Below are 27,544 nucleotides of genomic sequence, written 5' to 3'. Positions count from 1 at the left end.
ATCAAAATGTCATCTTTTGTTTTCTTCAGTCATACAGGTTTTAAATGACATGACAGGTTGTGTAATTGATGAAAAAACTCTTGTTTTCCGGTGAACTATCCCTTTAACATGTTGCATCTTTTGTTTAAACACGCCTGATTAAAAACTTGGCTTTTGGAGTTCAAAAGAGAGAGGATCAAGGGATAGATTTGCCTTCAGATGTCACATATTTCCCCAAATGCTTTAAAAACGAATTGAAAGCAGGTTAGGCCAGACAGATGAAGGTGGTTTTATAGAGCGGAATCCCCCATGAGCAGGTACATCTTGTGGACGTGATATATTCCATCCTACCAAAGCCCTACCTTGACATCTCGAGCACATTAAAGGCGTGTTCCTACAGGCTATCACTAAATCATACTGACATTCTTCTGTGTGTAAGCTTCACAAGAACGCCAATTAGCATAATCCTGCATTTAATTAGCAATAGCTAAAACCAGACGTCAACCATGGCTTGCCAATGGCGTCTGTGAGTGTGTGTGTCTGTGTATCAGAGCACAGAATCAGACAATAAAGGCGGATTAGTCGTGACACGTCTGCCCTGGATATTTAATTCACACTCGGTTAGACAGCTGCTCTTTCCATTGGTCTTCTCAGTGGGCTGAGATCCAAATAAACGACATTTGAAAGAGTCATTGGTCTAGTGGGCAACAAGTGATCTTATTAGCAGATTTGGGCAGTTCGTTAACAGAACACCTATTTTAAATGGAAGAAAATTTCAATAGTGAATCAAAAGAGCTTTTAGACGTATTTAAAAGACATGTAGATGTTCCCTGGGTTTCTCTTAAGGCAGCCTGAAGGTATCTGCTAATGAATCAAAGTGATTTGCTCTCACACTGTCACCTTAGGCATGCAGTCACATCTGAACATACAAACAGTGATTTATTTTATTTTATAGTTTTATTGGTATAGACTAAACACATACATTCATCTAAAAAAATAAAGCAAACAGTGGCTCGGAGTGTCTGTAACTTTTTAATGATCAAAATTTCATACACGTGCCATAACATCAACAGTGTTGTTACAATAAATACAAAATGTAAGTAGTAATATATCATTAGATGTAGGTTACATTTACAATGAAGAACATTCATGTATTTACACACACAGTCATTTTATGAAAGTTTATGCTTTTACAAGAACAGTAAATACATAGTAACCTGCCTTCATTACCCCAACTTCTCTGTGGGTGGGTGTTCAGTCCATAGTTTGGCAAAAATCGAATTTACTTCTGTTTTAGGAGTTCGAACCCTAAAACGTCAGGAGCGATTGTTTTGCCAAATATAATCCTATAAATTTACAACAGTGAATGACAACAATCAAGAAAATGGCAAGTTTGTGATCTCTTTTAGCAAAAGTTTTTAGTAGTCTCATAAAATATCTCTGTAATGTCAAATAAACATTTAAATACTAAAAAAGGACAGATATGGAAATATATATTTCAAATGAAAAACAACCAATTCATAATTCACCAACCCAAATTCATATTTATCCATATATATCCAATGTAATCTATTCCCATCATTATACAAAAACATGGACGTTTCATGTTAGTCTTTGACTGTCCACATTCAATATAAAAAAAAATTTGGGACATTTTTCAGGGGGGTCACTTCTTTAATGTTAAAACTGTAATTGAAATGAAATCAAAAGGTGTTATTCTGATGTTAATTTTGGAGTGTAAATGTACTCAAAAAAGTAATGCAGTAAAAATAAATCTCAATATGCATGAGTATTTTGTCAGAATTGGATGCTTCATCTCTTCATCCACAAACACACATCCATACACACGTTATATAGTCTCCCCTGAGGCTACGTTGTGCATGACTATCATATATTCATAAATTAAGGCCGAGCGTTTAAACATCAATAATATATAAAAACAAACACTTAACACAGTAAGGGCTCTCTAGTGCATAATAACTGGAACTAAGAGTTTAGTTAATAATACAAATATACCAACAAGGATTTAACTAAAGCCAATGAAACACATCTGTATATGAAAATAGATAGTGGCTGCACATTGGCTGCTGGGTATTATATATTCATATATTTAAAGTCATGTGTCTATCCACAGTGAAACATCTTGAATATTTTTGAAAAAAGAGAGAATAGATCTGTTTATTTAACATATTTAACAAGTGCAAATACGTATTATCAGTTATTGAAAAAAATGAGACAGCGCGGTTAGGTTTCACTAGCAAGTATTGAGTAACTTGTTAGCGCCATTGACGACTGGAGTGCAACAACGATGCAGCTTTGTTTACAAATCAATAACACGAGAGCAGCACGATAGTATGACATGGACATTCAACAGTTAAAATAGGACTCCATAAATAGAAAAATGAATGAATCTGATGGTATGTGCTCTGCTTTGATACATGTGTCTACCTGCACCATCTCCGCAGGGCTGCAGTAATATTAACCTAATAATAAATAAATGATGAAAGGAAATATGTTCATCTATATCTTAAAGAATCTGTGCTACATTTCTGTTGAAATAAAAAATAGATTTAGAAATATTAGGAAGCACTTGGGTACATGCACTTAGATATGGAAATACAGACACACGCGTACACATACTTGACTGACATGGCCAAGAACAAAGAGGCTATCATGCTAAAGCTCATGATCTTAAATACAATATGAATAAATATCTCTGGAATTTTAAACTATTTCTGTGTGCATTTATAATGATGAGAATAATTAATGAAATGAAAAGCAATGGCATGGTGAAGAAGCAGATGGAAGTCTCCAAGTCTGGCTTTGTTTTATCAGGTCTTGAATATCTCTACAACCCTTCTAACCATATCCATTACAAAATACTGGCATTTCTCGTTATATCAATTCAAACAAACAAATAAACAAACATACAGTATGAACAAATGTAGTCCGAAGCTATCAGCAAATAGAAACGCTTTAAATCTTTAAATATTAAATTCTCTTTTAAATATTTACACAATACTTTTATACTTCAAAAAAATTGTTGTCTTAACTGCCAACAATAACATAACTGTGTCTCCCAACGAAACGTGATGCAACAAGTTTTCAATGAAAAGTGATTTATCTGTCCACACTCTGTGTAAAATGACTGTGATGTCATTCTAGCCAATCAGAAGGCATTTGTAATGAAATTCACAGCTACACAGCACCACAGGAAAAACGACAACAAGTGATCGACAAAATTCTGTACTATTCTGTCACAGGTGGTTTTTACAAGAACTCCAAAAAGATTTACCTAGAAAAGATCATTTTGTACTGCTTGTCAATTCATCGTTTCATGTCTGGTTAGAACACAGTGTAAAACCCTGTCTACACTGACAGGTCGCTGTATTGTTGATCTCCTACAGGTGTTTCTTGTCACTGTGACCCTAACATTAACATTGATGAGCTGTGTAACTGGCCTTAATTTAAAAAATTTGATCACAAGCAGAAATGTGAGGTATGACTGAAAAGAATGTCAAAGGAGTAATGTGGAGATTTTAGCGGCATCTAGTGGTGAGGTTGCGAATTGCAACCAACGGCTCACTTTCAGAGCACCGGCGGATCTCACATGACAGATGTGTCCTTTTCACTTTGTCGAAGGAGATAACGTATTCAGGAAACTCACTCTGTAGAGCAGTTTGTCTGTTTAGGGCTACTGTAGGAACAACATGGTGAATGTAGATAGAAATATCTCATTCTAAGGTAATAAAAACATAACGCTTCATTATGTAAGGTCTCTGAAGACATAGTTCTGTATATTATATTGCATTTCTGTCAATAGATCCTCAGAAAAATAACATAAAGCACCTTTAAGTCATTCTATTAAATGTCAAGTTTTCTTGCAGTATAATCTAAACATCCCAGGTAAAAAAAGTGCACGACAACACATAAAATCTATTATTAAAATAAACTAAAGTGTAGTCAGCTGTGCTATTTTTGGACATTGTGAATGAAAAAGTTAATTTTGAAAATTTTAGTATATTAAGTGCAAAAGTAATGTGTGTCAATAGGGCACTCATGGAAGTCTACATACTGTAAATAAAGTATCCTTTGTGCACTTTTTAAGTGGGATTCTGAAGTTGAAAGTGTATATAAACCACAAACAATGATTATCAATTATTATGTCGGACATGATTTTTCATGCAATAATTATTTTATACAATATGTGTGAGACGAACCATATAGAACATTGAAATTGCCCTCAGTAACATTTCTTTGTACATTCTCATAATCCTAGGCCGGGTTTCACAGACAAGCCTTAAGGCTAGTCCCAGACTAAAATGAATGTGTGACCTGTCTTAACTGAATATAACTTGCCTAGAAATATATTCAAATATTTCAGTCCCATTGTTTTGTCTTGAGATGTACACCAGTAATGTATTCTTCTAAGTCATTTTTATAAAAGCGACATAATATCTTAATTTAACTAAGGCATGGTTTAAGCTTGGCTGTGTCTGTGAAACCAAGCAATAATGTTTTAACGCTATACTCGAACCAAATATGCAAATATCTCCTCCAGACATCACTTGGCCACTGTGATTTTAGAAGAGTGAACACTATTTTCACCTATACTGGTAGCATAGCATTGTTGCTACATTGTCACTGCTCATTTGCATAAAGTCAAACTTTTGTCTAGAAAACTTTTCTCTGGAACGGTCGGTGGAACATTTGCTGCTATAAGTAAAACAAAACTTTACTCCCCAAAAAAGTGTAACTCCTGCTGCTAGAAGTCACTGTCAGGGCGAACAGGGCCTAAATGCCGAACTGAATCCCTGACCAGCAATACGTAATGATTCATAACGTGACATTGCTAAGTTATGAATGTCTATTGAATCACTGCTGTGAAGAGCGGCGTTTTCCATACAGCATAACCGTCAGTGATGTGAACGTCAAATCAATCACATATGACAGACGTCTTTTATAAGTCAGTCTAACAGGTGAGTGAAAGTGCTGAAGACACAGGAGCTGGACAGGAAATGGGGTGCGAGTCAAAAAGAACCCACAAGGAAGGAATAAAGCACGATTTAAGAGAACAGGAGATGATAATTGAGTGGGAGGTCGAAAAATATGAGAAGAAAGAAGGGAAGACGTGGTTTTGCTATTATGTTCCATGATATAGAGAACAGAACAACCTCGCCCAGTCTCAGAGGTGCAGGATGACACGTGAGAGAGTGTACATACAGAAAACCTGACACACACAAGCAACAATCACAGCTACATCAGTGTGAAAATCTCAAGAAAAGATTTGTATGTTGCCCTTTAAATATTTCTGTCCTCTGGGAGAACACCAGACATATGGCTCTTACACAATAACCACAAAGTTATGACAAGATCAGATCAATAACTTACGTACTAACTCAGTAATGTGCATTTTCTGGGTAGTAATAATAATAGACGCAATAGGTTGTGTTTTAGGCATGAATATATATTGTTTTTTTAATAATTAAATATAATCGCGTCTAATAGAAATATCAAAGTCTTTGGGAGAGGGAGCTACATCGCGGATGGCAGGACGAGAGTAAAATGAAATCCTAAATACATACAGTATAACCCCACAGTGAAAAAACTCTCCTTTACACTAGAAAAGAAGAGTGATTATATTACAGCTACCCTGCCTTAGTCTTTGTCATTCAGTGCTTTTGTGTTGTGTTAAGTTTGATGATGAGTGTGTATGTGCGTGTTGATGTCTACTTAGGCTTTAAAGCACCTGTTTATGTGTGTGTTTATAATCTTGTCTGGGCTTCTGGGATGTAGATCTCAATACTATCAGCACATTCTGTGGCAGAGTTCTGGCGTTGAGAGGCAGCGGCACGTTTAGCCGCTAAAAGTCGTTTGCGTGCCTCCAGACGCTGGGATCCCTCCAGAGATCGGTCTCGCACTAGCAGCACGGGACGCTTACCCGGCTTCCTTGGCACCGGAGGGGGTACGCGCTTCTCCTGGACAACAACAACACATCAGGGTCATTGAGCGTAATTGCTTTTAAGTGCAGAGCATCGGGTGTATGCGTTGGGTTATGCATCAGGGGTCGCAGAGCAATTACGGAGGCCACACGTTTGTCACGAGTTCAGCCCCGACAGCTATTTGTCATGAGGTAAACAGGACCGCCGGAAGCAAAGCGAACAGCATGCAGCGTGCAACCTTAACGCACCTCACTGTCAACAACAAAACACAGTCAAGTAATGAGGTCAGGACAACAAAGAGCAAAATAAATCAGATCATGCAATGTTCACGAGCCAAGCCGCGAATAAATAAATAATAAATTAAGTCAAATCTTTAAAACAATTGTGACGCAATTAAGTAGCTTTACAAGCATGCAAGAATAAAAGTACACCTACACCATGCTTACACCGGTGAGCAGCTCACAGAGAGAGAACTTAAAGATTTCAACACTGGAGGGGTCTGATTCAGTTTTTTTGGGGGGGCTGTCAAACGATTAATCACGATTAATAACCTTCAAAATAAAAGTTTATGTTTACATATTATTTGTCTGTGTACTGTTCATAATAATTTTGTATTTATAAGCACATTCAAATACATGCATATAGATAAATATTAAAATGAACAAACATTTATAAATAATTTAAATGATTGGTAAATATAAATAATTGCGTAATTTGATAAAACGTATTTCCTAAATATTTATACATGTATGTGTATGTGTTTATAATTACTAAATTAATATCCACACTAAACAGAAATATATAACATAAACACAAACCTTTATTATGAATGCGATTAATCGCAATTAATCGTTTGACAGCCCTATTTTTTATAATACAACATGAAGACAATCTTTATACCAACGGATTTGAGGGTATGTTTACAAAATAACAATGTAGTAAAACTGGAAAAGTTATTCCTTAGTGTTTTTAAAAGGTTTCTTTCTTTCGCCATGATTATCAACGCTCTATTGTGATGAACGCCACTAGTTGGTGATGTTACTTTGCAAATACACTATTCACTCTTAAGCACATAACCAGGTTTATTCCAAAAACATTTTTTATATACTTTTTTCAACATATACAAATATAGATATGTTTTTTACTTTTTTTATGGTTTACACGGAAACAATAACAGTACCACTTAAAAAAAAAAACATGCTCTTTGAAACATTTCTAGTTCCATTTTTTAAGGCTCCAAAAACCCTATTGTTGGGTAAACGAACAGCCAAAAAACAGTGTTCTGGTTTTAGTTTAAACACTGTGTAAACACACCCTCAAAGTAAAATTTGTAAAACTTTAATAGAACATTTCTCACTGTGGAAAATGATAACTAATGTTTGTCCTTGTTTGGTTAGTGAGCATAAAGAAATGACACAACTTTGACGCCTCCAGTGTTGTTACTGTGCTGTACGGAAACAGTGGTTCACATTACATTAAATGTATCATGCAGAGTGTGGGTTTCTTAGCCAGATTTGTGCGTGTAATACATCTGGATTTATGATAAAACGCTTGTACCTTTCTCTCAGGAGGATCCAGAAGTCTCCAGTTGTTGGCTTTCAGCTGGTGCAGCTCATCAAACTTCAGACTGATGTTCTCAATCGACAGCTGCAGCATATCCCAGAATCCAGCCAGATCCTGAGACACGGGCCGCGGGTGGGAGTTTGGGTTCTGTCAGAGGAAACAAAGTTTATACACAAAACATCTGTTCTTTTGGAATAGGTTACATAACGGAATTTGCTCATATTGATTTGTATTATATCAATGCCAGAACTGGCGGTACTAAGGGGGCGTGGCCAGGAAATGCTAATGTTCTGTGATTGGCTGGTGGATGCGTGCTTTAAACGTACCAAGTTTTCTTCACAGAGCTCCCGGAACTGCTGGAATTTCTGTGACATTAGCAGCTGAGCGCTGCCAACCGCGCTACGAATCTTGCCTAGGACTACACATATAAACACACAAAAACGCGACAAGGTTAGACAATCAAGTTCACGGAAACTGAAGTAGAAAAATATGTTCCTTGCCAAGGTTCAAATATGGTGCCCAGGGCAAGGGTTTAATGTCACGTCACGGCGGTTTGGTTACGAGACACACGAGAACAAATGACGTTTGATCCCGCCGATGTTCAATCTGTGCCAGAGGTGCCACGTCTGCTTTGAGAGACGCCGTGATGACGAGTTTCTGTGAATAATTTGTTCAATTCTCTCACAAGGCTATCGTATGACCTCAGACGATTTAAGTATAGTGCGTGCTATATAAGGACTACTTTTTAAGCGCTTTAGACCTGTGATCATTTTTAAATGCACATTTTACAGAAAAAAATTACAGAAACAGCTTTGGCCCGACACGAAGGGGATGAAATAATTGGCGAACTTTCCTTTTAAGCAATACCATATGAAAAACCCTATGCAGTATCCATGTTGTCAATGTGAAAGTGCGTTTTCCTATCAGGTTCGCGTCGCAGAACCCCAGACATCCAGTTAATGTTTAAATGCTGTCTCTTTGAAGCGTGAAGAGGGTCGTAAATATCTAAAGCTTGGGAACCTAAACGTTAAGACCTGATAGGCAGATGGAGTGTTTACCGTGCACACCAAATAAACACCCCGCCAAAGCCAATGAGCCAAGAAAATCGCACACACTGAACTAGACCAAGACGTAAAAAGACAGATTTCGAGTGAAAGAGAGCAAACAGCATATCAGATTACCAAACAGGCCTGAATGCTCTTAAAGGAAGCTAATGTTTGCCATACGGGGGTCATATAAAGGCCCTGATCAGTCCTGAGCGGTTACTGCAGCAGGTCTCAGCGGATCAGAGCCACGCGGCGGTTTGAACAGAGAACCTATGAAATGAACTCGATCTGTTTAACATATGCAGCGGCAAGAGACCATATGGCAAACAATGAGCTGACACCGAACACAGATTAGCATATTTTATGTATTCAGGAAAAGAAGGAAGGGTCGGGGAAGGAAGAGAGAGAGAGAAAACGGAAAACAGAATGGAACAAAAATCAAACAGAGCGAGGGGAAATCCATACACAGACCGAAGAAGAGAGAAAGAGAGAGACAGCGTGGCTCCCTGCTGGTAGAAATGTCTGGTATGTGAAGGAGAGACAGACAGCAGATAGATGAACAAGCAGGCTTTGTGACAGACACGAAGATGGTCACTTTGCTGCGTGGTGTGTACGCGTGTGTGTTTGAGACAAAAAACAGCGGGAAGTAAAGGAAAGACACAGGCCGGATGGAGGGAATCAGACCTTGAACACTAATAGTTTTGTTGGTTATTATAATAGGTTATTATTGCAAATTGACACAGACTTGGAAAGTGTCACTTAAAATACAGTTTTGCAATTCAAAATGCACTTGACTCAAAAAGGCGAATTTTTATGTAAAACTGGACGTCCCAAACACACCTTTAATGCCCAATAATGCTGTTGATTCTGTATCATATTTTAGGCATGCATCTTTACCCTTTTGAAACCAAAATATACTAAAAATATAATGCAATATATAAAAAAAACTATTACCATATATAGAATCAACAGCGTATACTATTTTTAACGCATTGCATACAAATATATAAATATATAAATATTGAAAATTTATAAATATTAAATCGGATTCAGAATAAAAGTTTGTGTTTGCAAAATAAGTCTGTGCACTGTGCAGATTTATTTTGTATTTATAAACATTTAATATTTGTATGTACTGTATATATTTAGATCATATACTGATTTATATAAACCTTTTTTCATTTTAATATTTGATAATTTCCTTAAATATATATATATATATATATATATATATATATATATATATAAATATAGGTGTGTGTATGTTTATTGATACAAAATAAGTATATATGCACAGACATATAATATTATGAAAACATATTTACGTTTATTCTGGTTGTGTGTAATCGTTGAACAACCTTCATTTTTATCAGTATGTTATTTTCCTGGGATTTAAACTTAAATATTTCTAACCCAATCCTCCACCAGCTGAGCAACAGAAATGCCCCCAAAAAACAAATTGCTGTCTATGTGGGCAGTTCAGAGTTACTCACTCTCTTCCGGTAACTCGTTCTTTCGCTCTTCTTGCTCCATTTGTCGGCACCACCCCTCCATCCTCTCCATCTCTGCTTGCAGCAGCTTCAGAAACCAGCGTCCGTCCTGCGGACACACGGACACTGTCACTCCGCACCCGTATTCCTCCTCCGTCGCTCCATCCATCCATGGGACCGGTGGTGGTAGGATGGAGGGGTCAAAGTCCACATCGGAGTAGTCATCTTGGGTACAGGCGTGGTAGTGGTTTCCAGAGCCCTGGATGCTGACCGTGGAGGTGGCTGCATCTAGAGACGACTGGCGGATGACGAGCCCATGTTGGGTCTGTATGAACTGTTCATCGCTGATGTCCTCTGGAAGGTCAAGATCAGCTTGAACGGCAGTTGTTACGCTGTTGGAGCGTGTGACTCTGCGATGGCTGTAGAATAATAACAGTAATATTGTGTTTGTGATATTAACATTGGACAAATCAATTCATTATTTTAGTTGGCGGGTGACCTCTGATTGGCTCTTTAACATAGAAGGCGGGGCTTATCGTTGTATAACCACAGTAATAGACATAGACTGTACAGTCTCTTACTGAACATGATGATGGTGTTTCTCTGTTAAACAAACTGTAGACTGTGACACTGTATACACACATGTACATAAACACACAGACTCACACTTTCTCTCCACATGGGGTAGGATAACATGACACAATCTGGCTTAGATCTGATACTCTGTTTTTCTGGTGTTTGTGTGTATGCGTACAGGAGAGGTAGGACACCTGCTCTATTCAGGTGCGATGAAGCACACGGTCATCTTTCACCATACGGTGTGTTTGTGCACTTGACAAACAAAACAAAAAGAAGCACTTTCAGGCCATAATCTTGTGTTGGGATAAACTATACGGTTTTGTTTTATTTATGGATTTAAAAAAAATGTGTAACCAAAATGTATTTAATGTGGGACATTTCTAACCCTCATGTTCTTCCAAACCCGTATGATTTTCCTTCCTCTGTGGAATGCAAGGAAATATTTTCCCGTACAATATCAATGAATGTTGACTTAAGCTTTCGAGATTCAAGAGACAAATGCACCCTTAAAAGTATCCTAAAAGTTCACCATTACTTTATTTCTCCATTCATCTACCCGGTTATCGGTTAAAAACATCCTTTCCCAAGATATTACTGATGCTGATATCTTATGTTTTAACCATTTGTTTCTCATTAAAGACCATTTAAGATTGTGTATGTGTGTGTGTCAGACGGGCATGCTTCATATCAGCTAACTACTTCCTGTAGAGAGAGAGGGAGAGAGGGAGAGAGGGAGAGAGAGATAAATGGAGAGAAATGGAGTATTCATTTCTAGTTCAACTCAGTTGATAGTAATTATTGCTGTATGTAAATAATATCTTACTGTTCAAAGAAACTCTTGTAGATTCGATAGTGCACATGCAAACAGTGACCCCAAAGCTAATGGGCATATTAAAGGGATTGTTCATCCCAAAAAGAAAAAAATCCTCATTTATTTATTCAAAACTTGCTAATGACTCTTTATTTTGTAAAACACAAAAGAAGATATTTCGAGAAATGTCTTGTTAGTATTGTGTCCCAACAATGGAAGTCAATGGGGGCCGAAACTATTTGGTTACCAACACCCTTCAAAATATCTTCTTTTGTGTTCTTCAGAAGAAAGAAAGTCATACAGCTTTCAAAAAGGAAATTCAAAATTGAATGATGAACAATCCCTTTAAGTAACGAAATATCACGCAAATTGTACAATCTATCACTGACAAGTGTAGCGGCTCAACACGTGTTGTGAAACATGTTAACCTGTCTGCTGTACTGTACTTCCCTAAAGCACAGGAAGCAAGGTGTGATTTGTTTGAGACATAGCCGCAGGGGAGGACAACACGTGCGGCGCTCTCTGTTTAAAGCTTGAAAGCTTTGACTACCGAAAAAAATCAAGAGCAGACCTGTGCAGAAGCCCTTTCTGTGTGGCTGTTTTACTGCAGCTTTCTCAGTTACAAAGGCATGCTTCAGCAAAGTCCAAATACCGGCGACCTGTGTGAAACTGTGTGTGTCCCTCTCACCGTCTGGGAATCTCAGCCCTCATCTAGCAGCTACCAGCCAGAACCCCCCCACACACGCTGAGTCCAAACATAACTGACCTACTGTAAAACTACTTTGTTTATCCACAGTATGTGTGTGTATGTATGTGTGAGTGAGCGTAATATATTTGCTCTGGCATCTGATCCCTTCCCTTGAGCGGCACATTGGCAGGAGATGGCGATTTTACGATGCAACCTCGGGACTTTAAGCTGAACTTTAAGGGAAAACACGCGGAGCTCAACTCCGCCTTCAAAATGCTTCTTGGTGTTGTCTGGTAGCCTACGCACATTTCCACTGGCTTTTAATGCCTCCTGCAAACTTATTTTTTGCGATTCCAGTTCCAGATCTGGCACCGGCGTCCTGTCAGTGACAGAAAGGCTACACACCTGACCTCGTTCTCTCTCTCCTGTACAGTATTTACGGCCCTCCCTCTCACATGGAGCTACAGCAGTGACGGGGTGTGCGAGTGAGAGAAAGTAAAAGAAAGCAAGAGAGAACTGGTACTAGGGGTTGATACTTGACCATGCCTGTGACCCACCAGCCCGCCTGCTTCATAATGGGCACAGCAACAGATGGCGATGCGTGCACGCGCACCCGCATACACACACACAGAGCAGCTGTCTCTGCCTCCCACTCCTTTACCCTTTCAGGAGGCCCCGGTGTCCAAACCACCATGATAGGGACAGCTGTGTGTGTGAAATAGAGACCCGGAGAGGGTCTTTGTCAATGGAGCATGTGGCTGAACTGACAACTCTGTGTTTTACACTCTCTGGTTCTCTCTCCTTTTGTTTTTTATCAGGCTGCATACACACTTTCCTTATATTTATAAAGTCTGAAATGATTTTCTCTTGTTTATGTAAGAAAGGGATTGAAAGATAATGTACTGGAACATGTAGTGTGTGAGCAAGTGTGAATACTCACCATTTCTCCTCCTCTACTTGAATACCGACTGACTGAAACTTGCAAAGCACTTCTGATTGGGTATCTTCCTCGGGGCCGTCCACCTACACACGGTCACACACATTTAAGATGGAGGTTGAATATCACTTGTTATTGCTATGAGCCAATTTGTTATTTGTGAACATTTCTTAAAGGGACAGTTCACACCAAAATGAAATAATGCCATCATTCACTCATAGTTTTTGCAAAACTAACTATTTTTTGTTCTGTTGAACACAAAAATTATATTTTAAGATTGTGGGGAAACTAAACATTTCTGGGTCACCATTGACTACAATAGTAGTCGTCCTACTATGGTGGTAAATGTTGCCTCAGGACTGTTTGGTTTTACACATTGTTCCAAATATCTTCTTTTGTGTTACACAAAAAAAAGTCATGTACAGGTTTTACAGGTCAACAAATGATGAGAATTTCAATTTTGGGGTAAACTATCTCTTTAAACACACAGTTTGCTGTCATTTACACAGAATCTAAAATATCAAACCAACAACAGACGTGTGCACATGGCCAACCTGTATTCCTATAGACAGGCACTTCCTGAGGGCGTCTCTCTTAGCGTCCTGCGAGATGTGTGTTACGCTAGTGGTGGCGGTGGCTGTGGTGATGGTTATGGTGCTGTTGGTCACGTGTTGGCTGGCCGGGCCGTGGACTTGAGCGTTCGCTGCCTCAATGGCTGCCGTCAGGGCCTTCATGCTATCAATGCTCTCTGTGGAGTTACTGAGGCCAGACTGGGCCGCCACTAAGGCCCGGTTAGCAGGGCTGGAACAGGTCAGCTCATTGTAGGCATCCTGGGCAGATTCTGTGCTACTCTGAGCTGTTATAGAGATGTACGGCCTGGTGGGTGTTGACCTGGGAGGGACTGGGGGCGGGGTTTTCTTGTAGGTGGTTATACATGATGATACTGTGGAGTGGAAAAAGTGATGTGTTAACTTGGATTTACACTCTACACAATATGTTTATAAAAGTTAGAATATGTAAGAATTATATTGTACAGGAAAGAAGAAATTAAAATAAAATGATAAATCATTTCTGAGAACATTTTACAATAGAATTGTACTTGTAAACAATTTGTTAATGCATTAGTTTAATTTGTATTTATTTATTTATTTTCCCTTTCTCTTATTCTTTATTGTTGTTATTCCTACTATATCTATATTTGTTGTCTGTTTCTTTCACATGTTTTTTTTTTTGTATTACAGCTGTGTTGCAACAAAATTGCAGTAGAAAACAGTTAAACCAAGTAAAATAGAAATAAGATACTAAACAGGTAAAAATACGGTAGAGCAGTACACTAAAATAAAATTGGAAGAATAAAGGTATTTGAGTCAAAATCAATAAGTATAATAGAAAGAAGCAGAACGGAGTTGTTTAGCATAAATTTGAATACAATAGAGCAAAACAAAAAAAACCAAACATGAATGAGTTGAACCGTACAGAAGACAGGTAGCACAGAAAACATGTATGGCTAAAATACACCACGAGACATTTGCTCAGATTTTGCCCAGATTTTCAGTCTGGACTTGTTGCAGAAAGTCCGTGGCAGTCTGCAGATTTGATCAGTTAGTATGTCTGAAACTTTCAAAAAGGTTGCAAGTGTATGATATCTAGATTAAAAAGAATATATTCAGAAGTTTTGTAGTGTATACTAGCCATAAGGTAATTGTATTCTGAGTACTTTAGGGGTAAAGCAAAAAAAGGATTGTTAGTTTTTTGTGTTATGAAATATTGCACATTAAAACTACAACCAGAGTAATGGGATTACTACAAAAAAATCATCAATCTATTTCTGCTCTCTGTGTTCTTCCCCCCTGTGTTTCTTAGAATAGCACAGCTGCTGGGGAAGACTAAACATTGTGTGTATGTGTGTGCGTGTGTACACATGTGTGTGAGTATTCAGAGACTAAACAGTGGCAGTCCATTTTCTTACAGCTCCCTCATTTCCTGCATTTGGCAGGAGCAGGTTAGTGCAGGCCCAGACACACACACACACACACAACTTCAAAACACATGAAAGAAAAAGATCTGATCTCTCTTTTACTTTATGACATTTGTGTGTACACGAGCCTGCGTGTTTGTGGCCGTGTTAAAGTGGTTCTGTTTTTGATTATAGCATCTAGCTGTCTTTTAACAGCTCTTTCTCTCTCTCAGTGCACAGAAGGGATGAGGAACAGGTTAGTGACAGCTCTGTGTGTCTGTATCTACAGTATGTAAACTAGGTCACGGTGTATTTGCTAAGTAGGCCATGCTTTCTCTTTAAACTATCCAGGCAACCGATCGGCGTGCTTTGTGCGGATCTGCGTGTGCTTGTTCTCACCTGTGTTTATGATCCTGTGTCATGTGTCAGGCACATATGTATGTGTTCTCTGACCCACCCAGTCTTGTGGTTTCTTTCTAAAGCATTACTCTCTCCCTCTCTCTCTCTCTGTCTCTTTCAGTGACAAAAGCAAACCGCACGTCAAATAGCCCAAAACATCCACCCACCTGGAGCCCTTTAAACTACAGTCAGACGTGATTTTCCAAACTAAGCAATCGCAAGACGCCTCCAGATGAAAAAACAAGATGTCTCTTTAAATCCCATTGCACGCTACTGTACGCCTTGAGAAATAAAAGTTTTAATGAATTTTTTTTAGCTTCACAACCAGCTCCCACGGTTCAGAGATGTATTTATATAACCTTGTAAAAAAACAACGTTTGATAATAGAAACATACACACCCAGGCACCCCCTCTGCACAAAAGCATGCTAGTAAAGGTCAATGGGTTGTCTGGACTCCACAAAGTAAAGAGGAAGTCAGTTGCCAGAGAGCTGTCAAACTCTTTTTAAAGTCTGAAATGTCCAAGCCAAGCTCAAACTGTGTTTTTATAACGTGGACCACCAGAGTATGATATATTCTTACACACCAGATGTGTGCGATATATCCGAAATTTTTGGTTTCTTTTCATCCACGCACACTAACAAAGGGAGTAAAACAAGTCATGCCATGTTAACACCATTACGGACTACCTCACAGTTTCCACGGATACACTTTGATGTTTAGATCATGGAAGCGTTACGCCTCCACAACCGCACACACTCAAGGCCATCATGTTTATCCAGCAGTTGGGAAGTGGAGTGTGATAGAGAATTCCTGAACTCCACCAGGCAGGAACGGAGAAAGAAACGCTCCCCGTAACTTGCACCGCAGTCCGACATCTGCCGTAAAGCTCGCTGGCTCATTCTGGGGGTTAACCGAAATTCGGCGTTGGTTGAACTTTAATTGGCTGCGCTCTTGGACGCTAGAGCATTTCTCGTTTCAAAAGAGCCAAAGAATGAGGGAGAGGTTAAAGAGGAGGAGGAAAGAAGGAGTCTGTGAATGACAAACCCCTTCTTTGGCCCCCAGCCAACAAACTTCTCTTTGTGAGAGGCTTCAAACGAACGGCCGACAGAGGAGTGTGAATGGTGAATCTCCTGCCTAAAAACACACTACCCCCCGCCTGGGTCGGCGCTGTATCAAAGACGGCCCCTGAGCTCTCCCCCACCCCCTCCACTTCTTCACTGCCCCCCTCTATCAACCATTCAACCCTTCTTTTTTGGCCTCTGCCTGGAGAAACAGCCCTTTCAGCCTCATGCTTCATTAGGAGAGGAGATTGAACGCACCTCTGGGCATGCTGATGGTTGGACATTGAGGGGAACAGTGGGAGAGAGAGTGAGTGTGTGGGTTTTACTTATACAACATAGTCTCTAGAAGCGAGTTTAACTTGACTGAAAGCCCATCGGAGACGTGGGTCTTTTTTTTACTGGAATTATGTTTAATAAGACGTTAACAAAATATTGTTAAACTGTTGTTAAAGGGATAGTTGAACCTAAATGAAAAGTCTGTCTAAATTTGCTCACACTCTTGTCATTTCAAGCCTGCATGACCTGCAAACCTGCAGAACGCAAAAAGAGATATTTTGAAGAATGATGGCGATACCCATTCACTTCTGTTTTATAGACAGAAAACCAATGCGAGTCAACGGGTACCACTTTGGTTTGGTTGGCAACATCCTCAAAATATCTTCTTTTGTGTTCTGCGAAAGAAAGAAAGTCACGCATGTTTAAATTGACAATGTGTGAGTAAATTATGAGAGAATGTTAATTTTGGGGTGAACTATCACTTTAAATGCAATAGTTTGTGCATTAAGTGTTGCATTCTGGGAGATTAGTGCTGCATTTCCAAATTTATTGCGAAGGGATTTTTAAAGCATATTGGGAATATTCCAGGTTTGTTTTAATGTATATATTTTAAAATAATAATAAATAATCACATTTGTACTGTATTGACAGATAAGGGTTGCTGTGCTATGTAAGAATCCTGCTGTCCAGTTCTCCACCTCTTTCCTCAAGATAAACAAACAAACAAAAAATGTAAAGAACGTATTTTTTAATATTTTGGGGTTTAGTAGGTATTAAGAACCACCCTATTACAATTATACATCTAAATAAACATGTTTGTGTGCAAGTGTGAACTCCTTAAACTTTGAAACAAGCCAAAGTGACAGCTCTCTCTGAAACACATTATAAACAGGTTAGTTGGGCTCCCTCTAGCAGATGCAGAGGGAACGATCGGTATAAACACAAAGCGCTATAAAGCTAGAGGAGGGGTCGGAGTATTTTTGTGTGTGTGTAAGCGGGCCAGGGTGCAGAATGACAGTTCGGCCCAGCTGCCGTGTGTTTGGAAAGGGGCAGGTCACTACTGCTCTCTCTTTCTCTTCATTCCCTGCTCTCTCTTTCCACAACCAGCTGGAGTCCTTTGTGAAAGTGTAGCCGTGGAAACAGGGAAGAACATGGCCTTTCTGCAAAACATTGTGTGTCTGTGCGCGATTGTCTTGTTAAAAAAGTAATGAAAAATAGACCACCAAGCCAGATAATTTTTTAAGACCCGATATGACACTCAAGCTGAATTTCAGAGTATTATTTGAGATTATTAATAAAGATTTTTATAGTTGCAAGGTCCACAACCGTGAATCGTAAACTATGACGCATGTGTTTACAAACATTGAGCATGACCTACTTTTCCTTGTTCTTAGTTCGGATGCAGCCATATTTCCGCAGCTGTCAATCAATGACAAGACACACCCATGCACGCAGGCACATAAACACAAACGAACGCATGCGCGAACGCACAATCCACAGGTGACAGATTAAGTGTCATAAATGCAAGACAAAGGAGAAATAAATCACAGACCAGACAGGATATGACAACTCATTCAATATTTAAAGCTAAGTATGAATAAAAAAATAAGAGGTAAAACATTTCATTATTATGAATTATGAATATAAAAAAGATTCAATAGAAATATCAAAATTAATAGGTTACACGTTTTAATAAACAACCTTATACTTCTCAAATAAAGAATATCTTTGTATCTCTACAGTCGGACAAGACAGACATGTACCCTTAGGACAAGAAAATAGAACAACAAGGATGAATGAGAGGGGAGAGAGAGAGAGAAAGAGAGAGACAGAGAGAGAGAGAGAAAGAGAGAGACAGAGAGAGAGAGAGAGAGAGAGAGAGAGAGAGAGAGAGAGATAGACAACGAGTTTGACTGCCCATTTGCCTAAATTCCTGTCAGAGCATAATCCTAACACTCAGTCAAAGTGAGAACACACAAACAAATGCGAAAACACAAGCATTTTAAACAGGAAAACACACAGACACAGTAAAACAGAGCCCTAGACACTTTCACCTTGACATAGGTTTAATATTATACTTCAGCAAACACACATACACACTCCTGACTCACAGATTACGGCCCTTCAAAGCAGTTCAGCCCCACACACTCCCTTTCAATGAGACTGTCTACATGCCTGTGTGATTACACATCTGTGTCTGACGGCTCAATGTGTGCGTGTGTGTGTGTGTAGGATGTATAAAGTTAGATGCATCCTCTCTCTTCCAGGAATGATACACCCCCCACGCACACACACGCTCTGTCTCTCTGAAAAAAATAGTCTTGACAGTTTTTTTGATTATTTACATATTTCTTGATTTTTTCAAATTAATCTTATTTGAAGTATCTTCAGAATGGCATTGTGTCAAATCTCGCCTTTTCCACACACGTCTAACAAGCAAACTCACACACACACTCACCTGTAGCTAACAAAAGTATGAACTTTGTGAGCGAGCGTGTTTATTCGAAGGTCTCCGGGTCGAGATCTCGTACATCTTAAGAGGTCAGAGCATGACACGCATGCATTTGCATCTAAATACAAAGGAATGTGGTCAAGAGTTCACACCCGGCCATGTTGCACACCCAACCCAAATCAAGAACGGATGAAAAAGTATATTTTCATCTGACCTCTAATACTGATTTGTCTCAAACCAACTTTCCATCTGATTAACCTCCATAATAATTACCCTAAACTCACATCTTTCTCTTTTCCCTCTTTGGCTTATTCTCTTTATGCTTTGTGTCTCCAGGTTTGACCTCTGACCCCTGGTATCCTGTGAGGAGGGGGTTGGGCAAAGGACCCGTGGTGTGTGGTGGGGTATTGTGTGTCTGGAGTGTTTGTGGATGGAGTGCCGGGACTGCTTCTGGGATATACCAAGAGTAATGTGGTCTTTAGGAGTCTTAAAAGACCCCCGAGACACACACACAGACGTGCACTCACACACGTACATACAGGGGGTTGGGGGTGAGGAAGGCAAGAATGCAAGGGGTAAACGAGGAGCCCAGCAGGAGTGCAGGAATGCAATGCATTGTGTTACAAAGACTACCTAAACTACGAAAGTAGGCACACACACACACACCTCTTCCCATAAACACTTACAGACTCAATCTGAGTGGCATGTTGTAATTTTTGGCTTTTCATAAATGCATGTTGTGAGACTGCTGTTCAAAAGTGATATATCCCATTAAAGGACCCTCCCAAAACATTTAGGGGCAAAAACACACACAGACACAGAGGACCCTTTCTGGAAGAGTTGAGACGGTCTGTAATTAAGGTTTGCCCCACCCTGCCGTGAAAACCTAAACCATTCAACACACACAGGAAGAGAGTAGAAGAGAGAAAGAGGAGAAGAGGCTTCCTCCCGTATTTCGTGTGGCAGGTAGTGTGACGGGATAATGTCAACGACCTCACTACCTCTTTGTGTGGCCTAAATCAAAGCCAAGCGCATCACAAAGAGAGGCCGTTAGGTTGTAAGTACGTAAAGTGCGCTGTCATCAAACACTCAAGAGAACTCGCGAGCGCTCACTAAAATCAGACCCAGGAACGAGTTTGTGAAATCTAAAAGTACCTTTTGTGACACTAACAGCATTTTAAATCTGATAATGAAGACATAATGGATAATACAATGGGCAATTGTAAACATTACGCTCTACAATAACAGTCCACATTCCAGCAGATTTTGCAAGTAAACAGAGAAACGTTCAGATCATGGCAACATTCAAGCAGGAAAAGACATTTGATTGTGTGTCTATCGCCTCCTAGAGGAAATTATTTCCCCCCAACACAGGAATATTCTCATTGGTGATGTTATGTGTGTATGTACAGTATATAACTACTTCAGCAATCTGGTTTAAAAATCTAGTACAAAAACAGACATGTTGGTTTTTGCTAAATAAAAAAGCTAATATGCTCAATGATACTTTTGCATGCACACATTTGTGACTTCAATTTCAGTGAGTTTGAACATGTCATTTGCATTCGCCACATGAGACAAAACTGGCATTACATCACATCCTACCTAAAGGTGACTTTCAGGTCACTGATTTAGACGTGGGATTAACATGAAAAGCAGAAGATTATAGAAGTCGCTCTTAAATAATACCTACACTGTGCCTTTGTGTATTTTTTCTGCGTGTTCACACTAGCCGAGCTTTTCAGATAGCACGTTTTTTGTTCTCACTCCGTCTCTCACAGATGCTCTTGTCACACACATATATAAACTTACACGCACTGACTAACTCCTGGGAGGAAGAGGAAATCACATAAATCTTCAGGCTTGAGACATGATGTTTAAATATAAAGCAGGAAAACACCTTTCATGGTGAGTGGAGGGAGGGCCTGAAAGGAAATGATTATCAGTGCGGTTGAGAGAGATGCTGAGTGTGGGAGAGAGAGAAAAAGAGAGGGAGGAAGAAAAGTAGAGAGTCTGTTTAACTGAAATGTCTCACTGAGTGATTTGTGGAGAGATCCTGCCCTATAACCACACACACACAAACCCAGTGTAAAAGATTCAAGATGGGAAAATTTTACAGTATGTAGAATGCATAAAGAAAATCGTGTGTTTGTCAGAAAAGTGTTGGTATTATACACAAATTCTGCTTTTACCCATAATGCAGTCTGTTTGAACGTCAATGTGTGTTTAAAGTAAAAATATGCTGTTTGGCAAAGGCCTAACACTACAGGCTAAACTATTGTTAGTTTCATAGTATGTGATTTCAAACGTGTGGTCCATCCACTTTTAAGTTAAATTAGACTGCCATCTAGTGCCCAATTTGTATAACTACACTATTTATTTTCCTTGATTTACCAACTTTTTTTGTTTAAAAAAAGGATGAGATCACCGGTTTAAATAATTGCATTACAAATTAACATCATTTAAAGCATTTTGTGATAACATCCTTTTGATTTGTCTAGAAATGCAGCAATGTTGAGACAGTGGGGTTTAAAATAGTAATGGGCTTTTACTGAAAATTATATTATATGCCAAAAATGTTGGATCCATATTAAGGTAATTTGATTCAGTATAATAATTAAAGTATATTCAATATAATAATGAGATCATATCTTTGTGAATAACTGTATTGATTGGCCTTACCCACAGGCTTGTTTATGACATCACCATTATCATCTTTAGGTTATGAATCGGCCCATTGAGAGTTGAATTGAATTTTTCTATTGAATCTGTCTATTACCTCTTTTTTTAGAGAATATAAATTGAATTATTTTGCCTTAAAATGTCATCACTGTATGTTCAAAGTCTGGTAAAATATTATAGCAGGCTACATTTTACTCTTGAACGATAAAAGAATAAAATGACAATTCTCTGATAAGTATCATAAATACCACACCACACAAGGATTACACAAAACACCAGTAAATAACTGAAAGTAGGCAAGAGAAAACAAATGAGAGCATGCGAGACAGAGAGTCTACTGTATGATCACTCAATGACATCATCTCATCCGGAGGAAAACATACTCTAAGTGAATTAGTTGCCGTAGTAGCAACAGCATCCTCCTCCTGAGTCTAGCTGAACTGAATTGATACATTCTCCTCAAAATAACATGTTTGTCATTACAACACAAACATCCTCCCCTCAAAAATATAAAAAATACGTATGTGAAAGCATTAGGCAGTTACTAAGATGTCAACACACCATCTGTTTTGTTGAAGTGAGACGATGTCAACGCATTTACACTAGCAACAGCTTTATTTATAGAGATATGGGTCCATGTAAGGTGGTTAGATCTCAAATGAAAAGTATCTCGCTCACACACTGAAACAGGGACTGTTGAGCTATAAAAAAATCACTTGCGCTGACAGTTTTTCCCACTTTTGAGAAAACCAAAATTTTGCTGGTCTGATAAATGAAACTTTAAAAACAACACACACACACACACACACACAAGGCTGGATGATATTGTTTGTGTGTAGCCTACGTGTGTAACTTTTTGAGCCTGCCTGCACCTGCTCACCAATATCACATCTATGAGTTACCAAAATAGATGGATGTTGGACAGAGTTCAGAATCTCTATCTTTCTCTCCGTCACATGCACTACTTTTTATCTCATTTGTACTCACAAAGAAACACACGTTTCATTATTAACATACGAACATTACATATACAATCCATATATACTCATAAACGTAGCTGATGAGTTGGATGTTGATTTTAAAACGCATCAGTCAGCAATGAGTAAGCAAAAATAGATGCCGTCAACAGTACCGAAACACAGACAAACTGATACAAACTGTGTGTGTGTGAAAGAAAGAGAGAGAGAGAGAGAGAGGGAGAGAGGGAGGGAGAGACAGAGAGGAAGAGAGAGAGAGAGAGAGTGAGAGAAAGAGAGAGAGAGACAGAGAGGAAGAGAGAGAGAGAGAGAGTGTATTTAATCTTGTGCTTTGGCAATGTAAATTTTCTTTTATCATGCCAATAAAGCTCCTTTGAATCTTGAATCTTGAATCTTGAGTGAGAGAAAGAGAGAGAGAGACAGAGAGGAAGAGAGAGAGAGAGAGAGAGAGAGGAAGAGAGAGAGAGGAAGAGAGAGAGAGTGAGAGAGAGACAGAGAGGAAGAAAGAGAGAGAGAGATAGAGAGAGAGACACAGAGGAAGAGAGACACAGAGGAAGAGAGAGAGAGAGAGAGAGAGACAGAGGAAGAGAGAGAAAGAGAGAGAGAGACACAGAGGAAGAGAGAGAAAGAGAGAGAGAGAGAGACAGAGAGAGAGAGAGAGAGAGAGAGACACAGAGGAAGGGGGAGAGAGAGAGACACAGAGGAAGGGGGAGAGAGAGAGAGAGTGAGAGAGATAGAGAGAGAGAGAGAGAGAGACACAGAGAGGAAGAGAGAGAGAGAGAGAGAGAGAGAGAGAGACACAGAGAGGAAGAGAGAGAGAGAGAGAGAGAGAGAGAGAGAGAGAGAGACGCGTGAATAGTTACTCACAGAGGAGGCGAATCCAGCAGTCACACATACCCTGTAATTTTCGGTAAATGTTAACCGGAGAAACAATAAGAGAAAGTAGCGATTGAACGAAGCGTCGGGATCTAGCAATGAACTCCAGCTTTGCTCTGAACGGGATCTTAATGTGTAAATAATACACTGCTTGCTCGCGCTTCAGTCACGGGCGGGTAGGGGACCGGCCCACACCGTCACATCCGTTAAATACACCGATTCCCGTTCAGGACAAAAAGATGCTTGCTAGTGGACTTCAAATCCTACCGAACCTCAGAAATACCTTATCAATAGACCTATTATAAACACGAAGAAAGATTGAATAAACCAATAAACCATAGGCTGGGCTACTATTTGTTGATAAATAATATAATAAAATGATTTATGAATTCACTCAACGCATGTAAACACAATGTAACATAAATGCAAAGAGCGACAGAAAAAACTGAGTATAGGCTACAAATATTGATCAGAATAGTAGCGTATGAACATAACGTGACATGGATTTTAGCACACTTTTATCAATATGATGTATAAAGAGCATTATGCGCCCTCGTGTGACGCAACAGGGACACAACAACTCTCCAGTTCATTTCTTTTAAAGCTGGTCATCACAATTGAGTTTTACCGTTTTTCAATTTAATACATAGGCTACACACTATTTGTAACTCATACGCATCTTTATAAATCTGGGTATATAGAAGGGAAATAAAGCATTTTCCAAATACCATGCCAAGACATTTCATTTCAAGTCTTAATGAGTCCCACAGGACACAATCATGAACTAAAAACATTTCAATGTGTCCCCAACTAGCACTCTATTACATAAAGAGGACGTGATGAGGCTTTGTGGGAAACAAAACAGCACCGTGATTGTCATTTTCATATCGAGACGCTGTTCAGCAAATGCGATGAATCAGTCCATTCTGCTGCTCGGAAAAATAAGAGCATCTATCTCCCTAGACCTCGAAGCTCTCGCAATTACTGATCCGGGGCTGGTGTTCTTTTGTAAGTTAGAGACATAAAAGCACTACATCCTATTTCCCTGAAGAAGAAACAGACAGGGACGAAGAGATATGGATATACGAGCAGATGATGCGCACAAAAGAGAAACTCTCAAACAGACAGACTGGGACTTCTAATCCTTTAATGCCGTGGAAATGACATTTAGATCAAAGCTGCCGAAAGGACAAATGTGAAACACACATTTGTGTGTGTGTTTGTGTGTGTAGAAGTGTGTGCAACCTGGAATTTAGGACAGCGGCAGAAATCTGTCTTTAATATACTTTGGTACTGAGGCCATGCTTAGGGCCTCAGGTTTTTAAGAATACTCAACCGAGATGTAATTTTTTTTTAATTTATTTAGTCATTTGGCAGACGCTTTTATCCAAAGCGACTTACAGTGCACTTATTACATTAAATCATATAAAGAACAAAGTAATAGCACAAAAGTAACAATTCAACTGTTGATCCATCCCTGTCAATCACGCACTTTAACAAGAATATACAACAAACACTTATAATTGAAACCTTCATCCAGCATTGGCAATATACCTTTTAGCCTTTTATGATTGATTTCCTTTCTGACACTTTAGTCAATAACGCGACCATGTTTGTTTGTGTGTAATCACAGAGCCGGAAGCACAACATCGGCTGTCTGTTTCATTTTGAAGTCTCATACAGGATGTCACTATTTGCCATTAGATTAGATCCTCGGACAGTGATGTCATCACTTGATCCTGCTCATTCATTCAATACACTGTTCCTGCTGTCCTCGCTCTACAGGAGGTGGACCTGAACTTCTCACACAAATTAAATCTCACTGGCCGGTTAAACTCGTCCACACTGGTTTGCCAGGGTATCCGATTAATCAAATCTTTCCATAATCTAATTGGCCCATTGCTTTAAACTGAGTATTTGCAGTTCTGTTCAATTGTAGCTAGCAAATGTATTTAAGAAACAGGAGCTTATTGTTTGGGTAGGCAAATGAGGCAGTGAAAATAATTGACATGACAGAATTTAAGCAAATCAAATTTGTGACCCTGGACCACAAAACCAGCCTTAAAGTGATAGTTCTACTTTACATTGATTTGTTCTGATAAACACAGAGAAAGATATTTGGAATAATGCTTTTAACCAAATAGTTCTTAACCCCCATTGACTCCCACAGTAGGAAAAATTACTAATATAATAATAAAAAAAAATTGTTCTGTTGAACACAAAAGACGACACTTTGAAAAATGTAGGAAAGCAAACAGTTCTGGGGCACTTTTAACTACCATAGTATTTTTCCTACTATGGGAGTAAATGGGGGTTGATATCTGTTTGGTTATAAACATTATTCCAAATATCTTTTTTATACACATTTGGAGTAAATGAGAATTTTCATTTTTGGGTGAAGTATCCCTTTAAGTAGCATGGGAATATTTGTGGCAAAAGCCACTTCTTTGAGAGCGTTAAAACTAACCGTTTTTTTTCTTACAGCGCCTCTGATGGACAACTTTTAAGGCGATTTTCTCAACATTTAGATTTTTTGAGCCCTCAGATTCCAGAGATTAAAATAACCAAACATTGTTCAATCCTCACAAACCATACATCAATGTAAAGCTTATTTATTCAGTTTTCTGATGATCTATAAATCTCAATTTCAAAAGAAGATGAGGTCAAATAGTATTCAATCCATAGTTTATAGCCTAATTTAAAATGGTCTGAATGGGTCGAACCACAACACAATCTCACGGCAATTCACACCTATTTTAAGAGGTGACTAAGTTGTACGAGTTTGTACAATATTATTTGCACATTTTAGTAAGATTTTCTTTTGCCCCAGTGACTTTAGGTTTAGGAGAGGTGCTTTAGTATAGCATTTTTCAATTAATCATACTTTTTTGTACGATTTGCATTGTAACAATTTTTAGAAAACGGTCAGTTCCAGTCCTCAATTTTGATTGGTCAATAGGTCAATTTATTGTGAATAAAGCAAAGCTAGGGCCACTTCACCGTACGATTCTGTGTATCGCTATGAAGATTATTGACCACCCATTAGCAATGTTAACAAAACATTCTGTTGCTATTTACAGTTGATCAAGGACTGTTCTTTCCAGCAATAGGAAGGTGTGATTTTACTTGAAAGAAGTTGCAGTGTTACATATTTCCACCTTTATTTGTGTTATGTACCATTTTATAAAAGCAATAAGGTACTTAAGACTTGTGCTTTATTGCAGATAAATCACGGCTGAAGTCCAATTCACGCTGTGCCTAACACTGTCTACTGAACGTGGTGCAACACAGCAAAAGAAACATTTTAAATGAAACGCACATGTTTTTACTTTGTTGCAGACAAATGTGGTGTTGTGCGGGTCATGGCTAAAGGGCATTGTTACACCGTGCCAACAGCGGAGTTTTTTTATTAAAAGTATCTGCAAATGTATTTCCACATGTGATATTTATCACATATTTGTTGAGTAATTGTCCAGAAAAAGTGACCATCATCAATTACAGCCAAACTTCAGCTAGCAGTGACAAATTAAAATTTATTTTTAAGAGTTATTTTTTAATGATTTTTTAAAATAAAAATTGTGTGTTAATGGTGTTCAAAAAAAAAATATTACGCTGAGGTGACTTTGCCTCCTTGTTATAAAATTCCATAACAAACCTCTGGGATTTTTTTATAATTGATTATAATTGATCTCATCTAAGTGAATATCACTATACACTGGCCAGCAAAAGCAATCAAGTCTGAACCAAGCCTGACTGACTTCTGATCTAAGTTTTTTTTTGAGCGATTTAAGCAGGCAGCTTTTGATACACATGGGACGCAAGTCAAG

General features: G+C 38.7%; 1 protein-coding gene across 6 annotated transcripts in view; it reads right to left on the bottom strand.

The window, feature by feature from the left end:
* Positions 1-1,004: 1,004 nt before the first annotated feature.
* Positions 1,005-27,544, bottom strand: part of dlgap1b (discs, large (Drosophila) homolog-associated protein 1b) — a 76,904-nt gene continuing 50,364 nt past the window's right edge. For 5 of the 6 annotated variants that reach the window (XM_056738154.1, XM_056738156.1, XM_056738155.1 and 2 more), the window contains 6 exons: positions 13,590-13,978; positions 13,039-13,121; positions 10,024-10,439; positions 7,811-7,902; positions 7,479-7,631; positions 1,005-5,957 (listed from right to left, as the gene is read on the bottom strand). In XM_056738154.1, the coding sequence (XP_056594132.1) occupies positions 5,745-5,957; positions 7,479-7,631; positions 7,811-7,902; positions 10,024-10,439; positions 13,039-13,121; positions 13,590-13,978 (1,346 nt within the window). In that variant the 3' untranslated portion in view covers positions 1,005-5,744. Of the gene's footprint in view, positions 6,174-7,478; positions 7,632-7,810; positions 7,903-10,023; positions 10,440-13,038; positions 13,122-13,589; positions 13,979-27,544 lie in introns of all 6 variants that reach the window. The other variant, XM_056738157.1, reaches the window with a different exon arrangement.

The sequence above is a fragment of the Triplophysa dalaica genome, chromosome 23, assembly GCF_015846415.1.
Source record: "Triplophysa dalaica isolate WHDGS20190420 chromosome 23, ASM1584641v1, whole genome shotgun sequence".
NCBI lineage: Eukaryota > Metazoa > Chordata > Actinopteri > Cypriniformes > Nemacheilidae > Triplophysa > Triplophysa dalaica.
The sequence above is the reverse complement of the archived record's forward strand: the minus strand, read 5'-3'. Positions and strand labels throughout refer to the sequence as shown.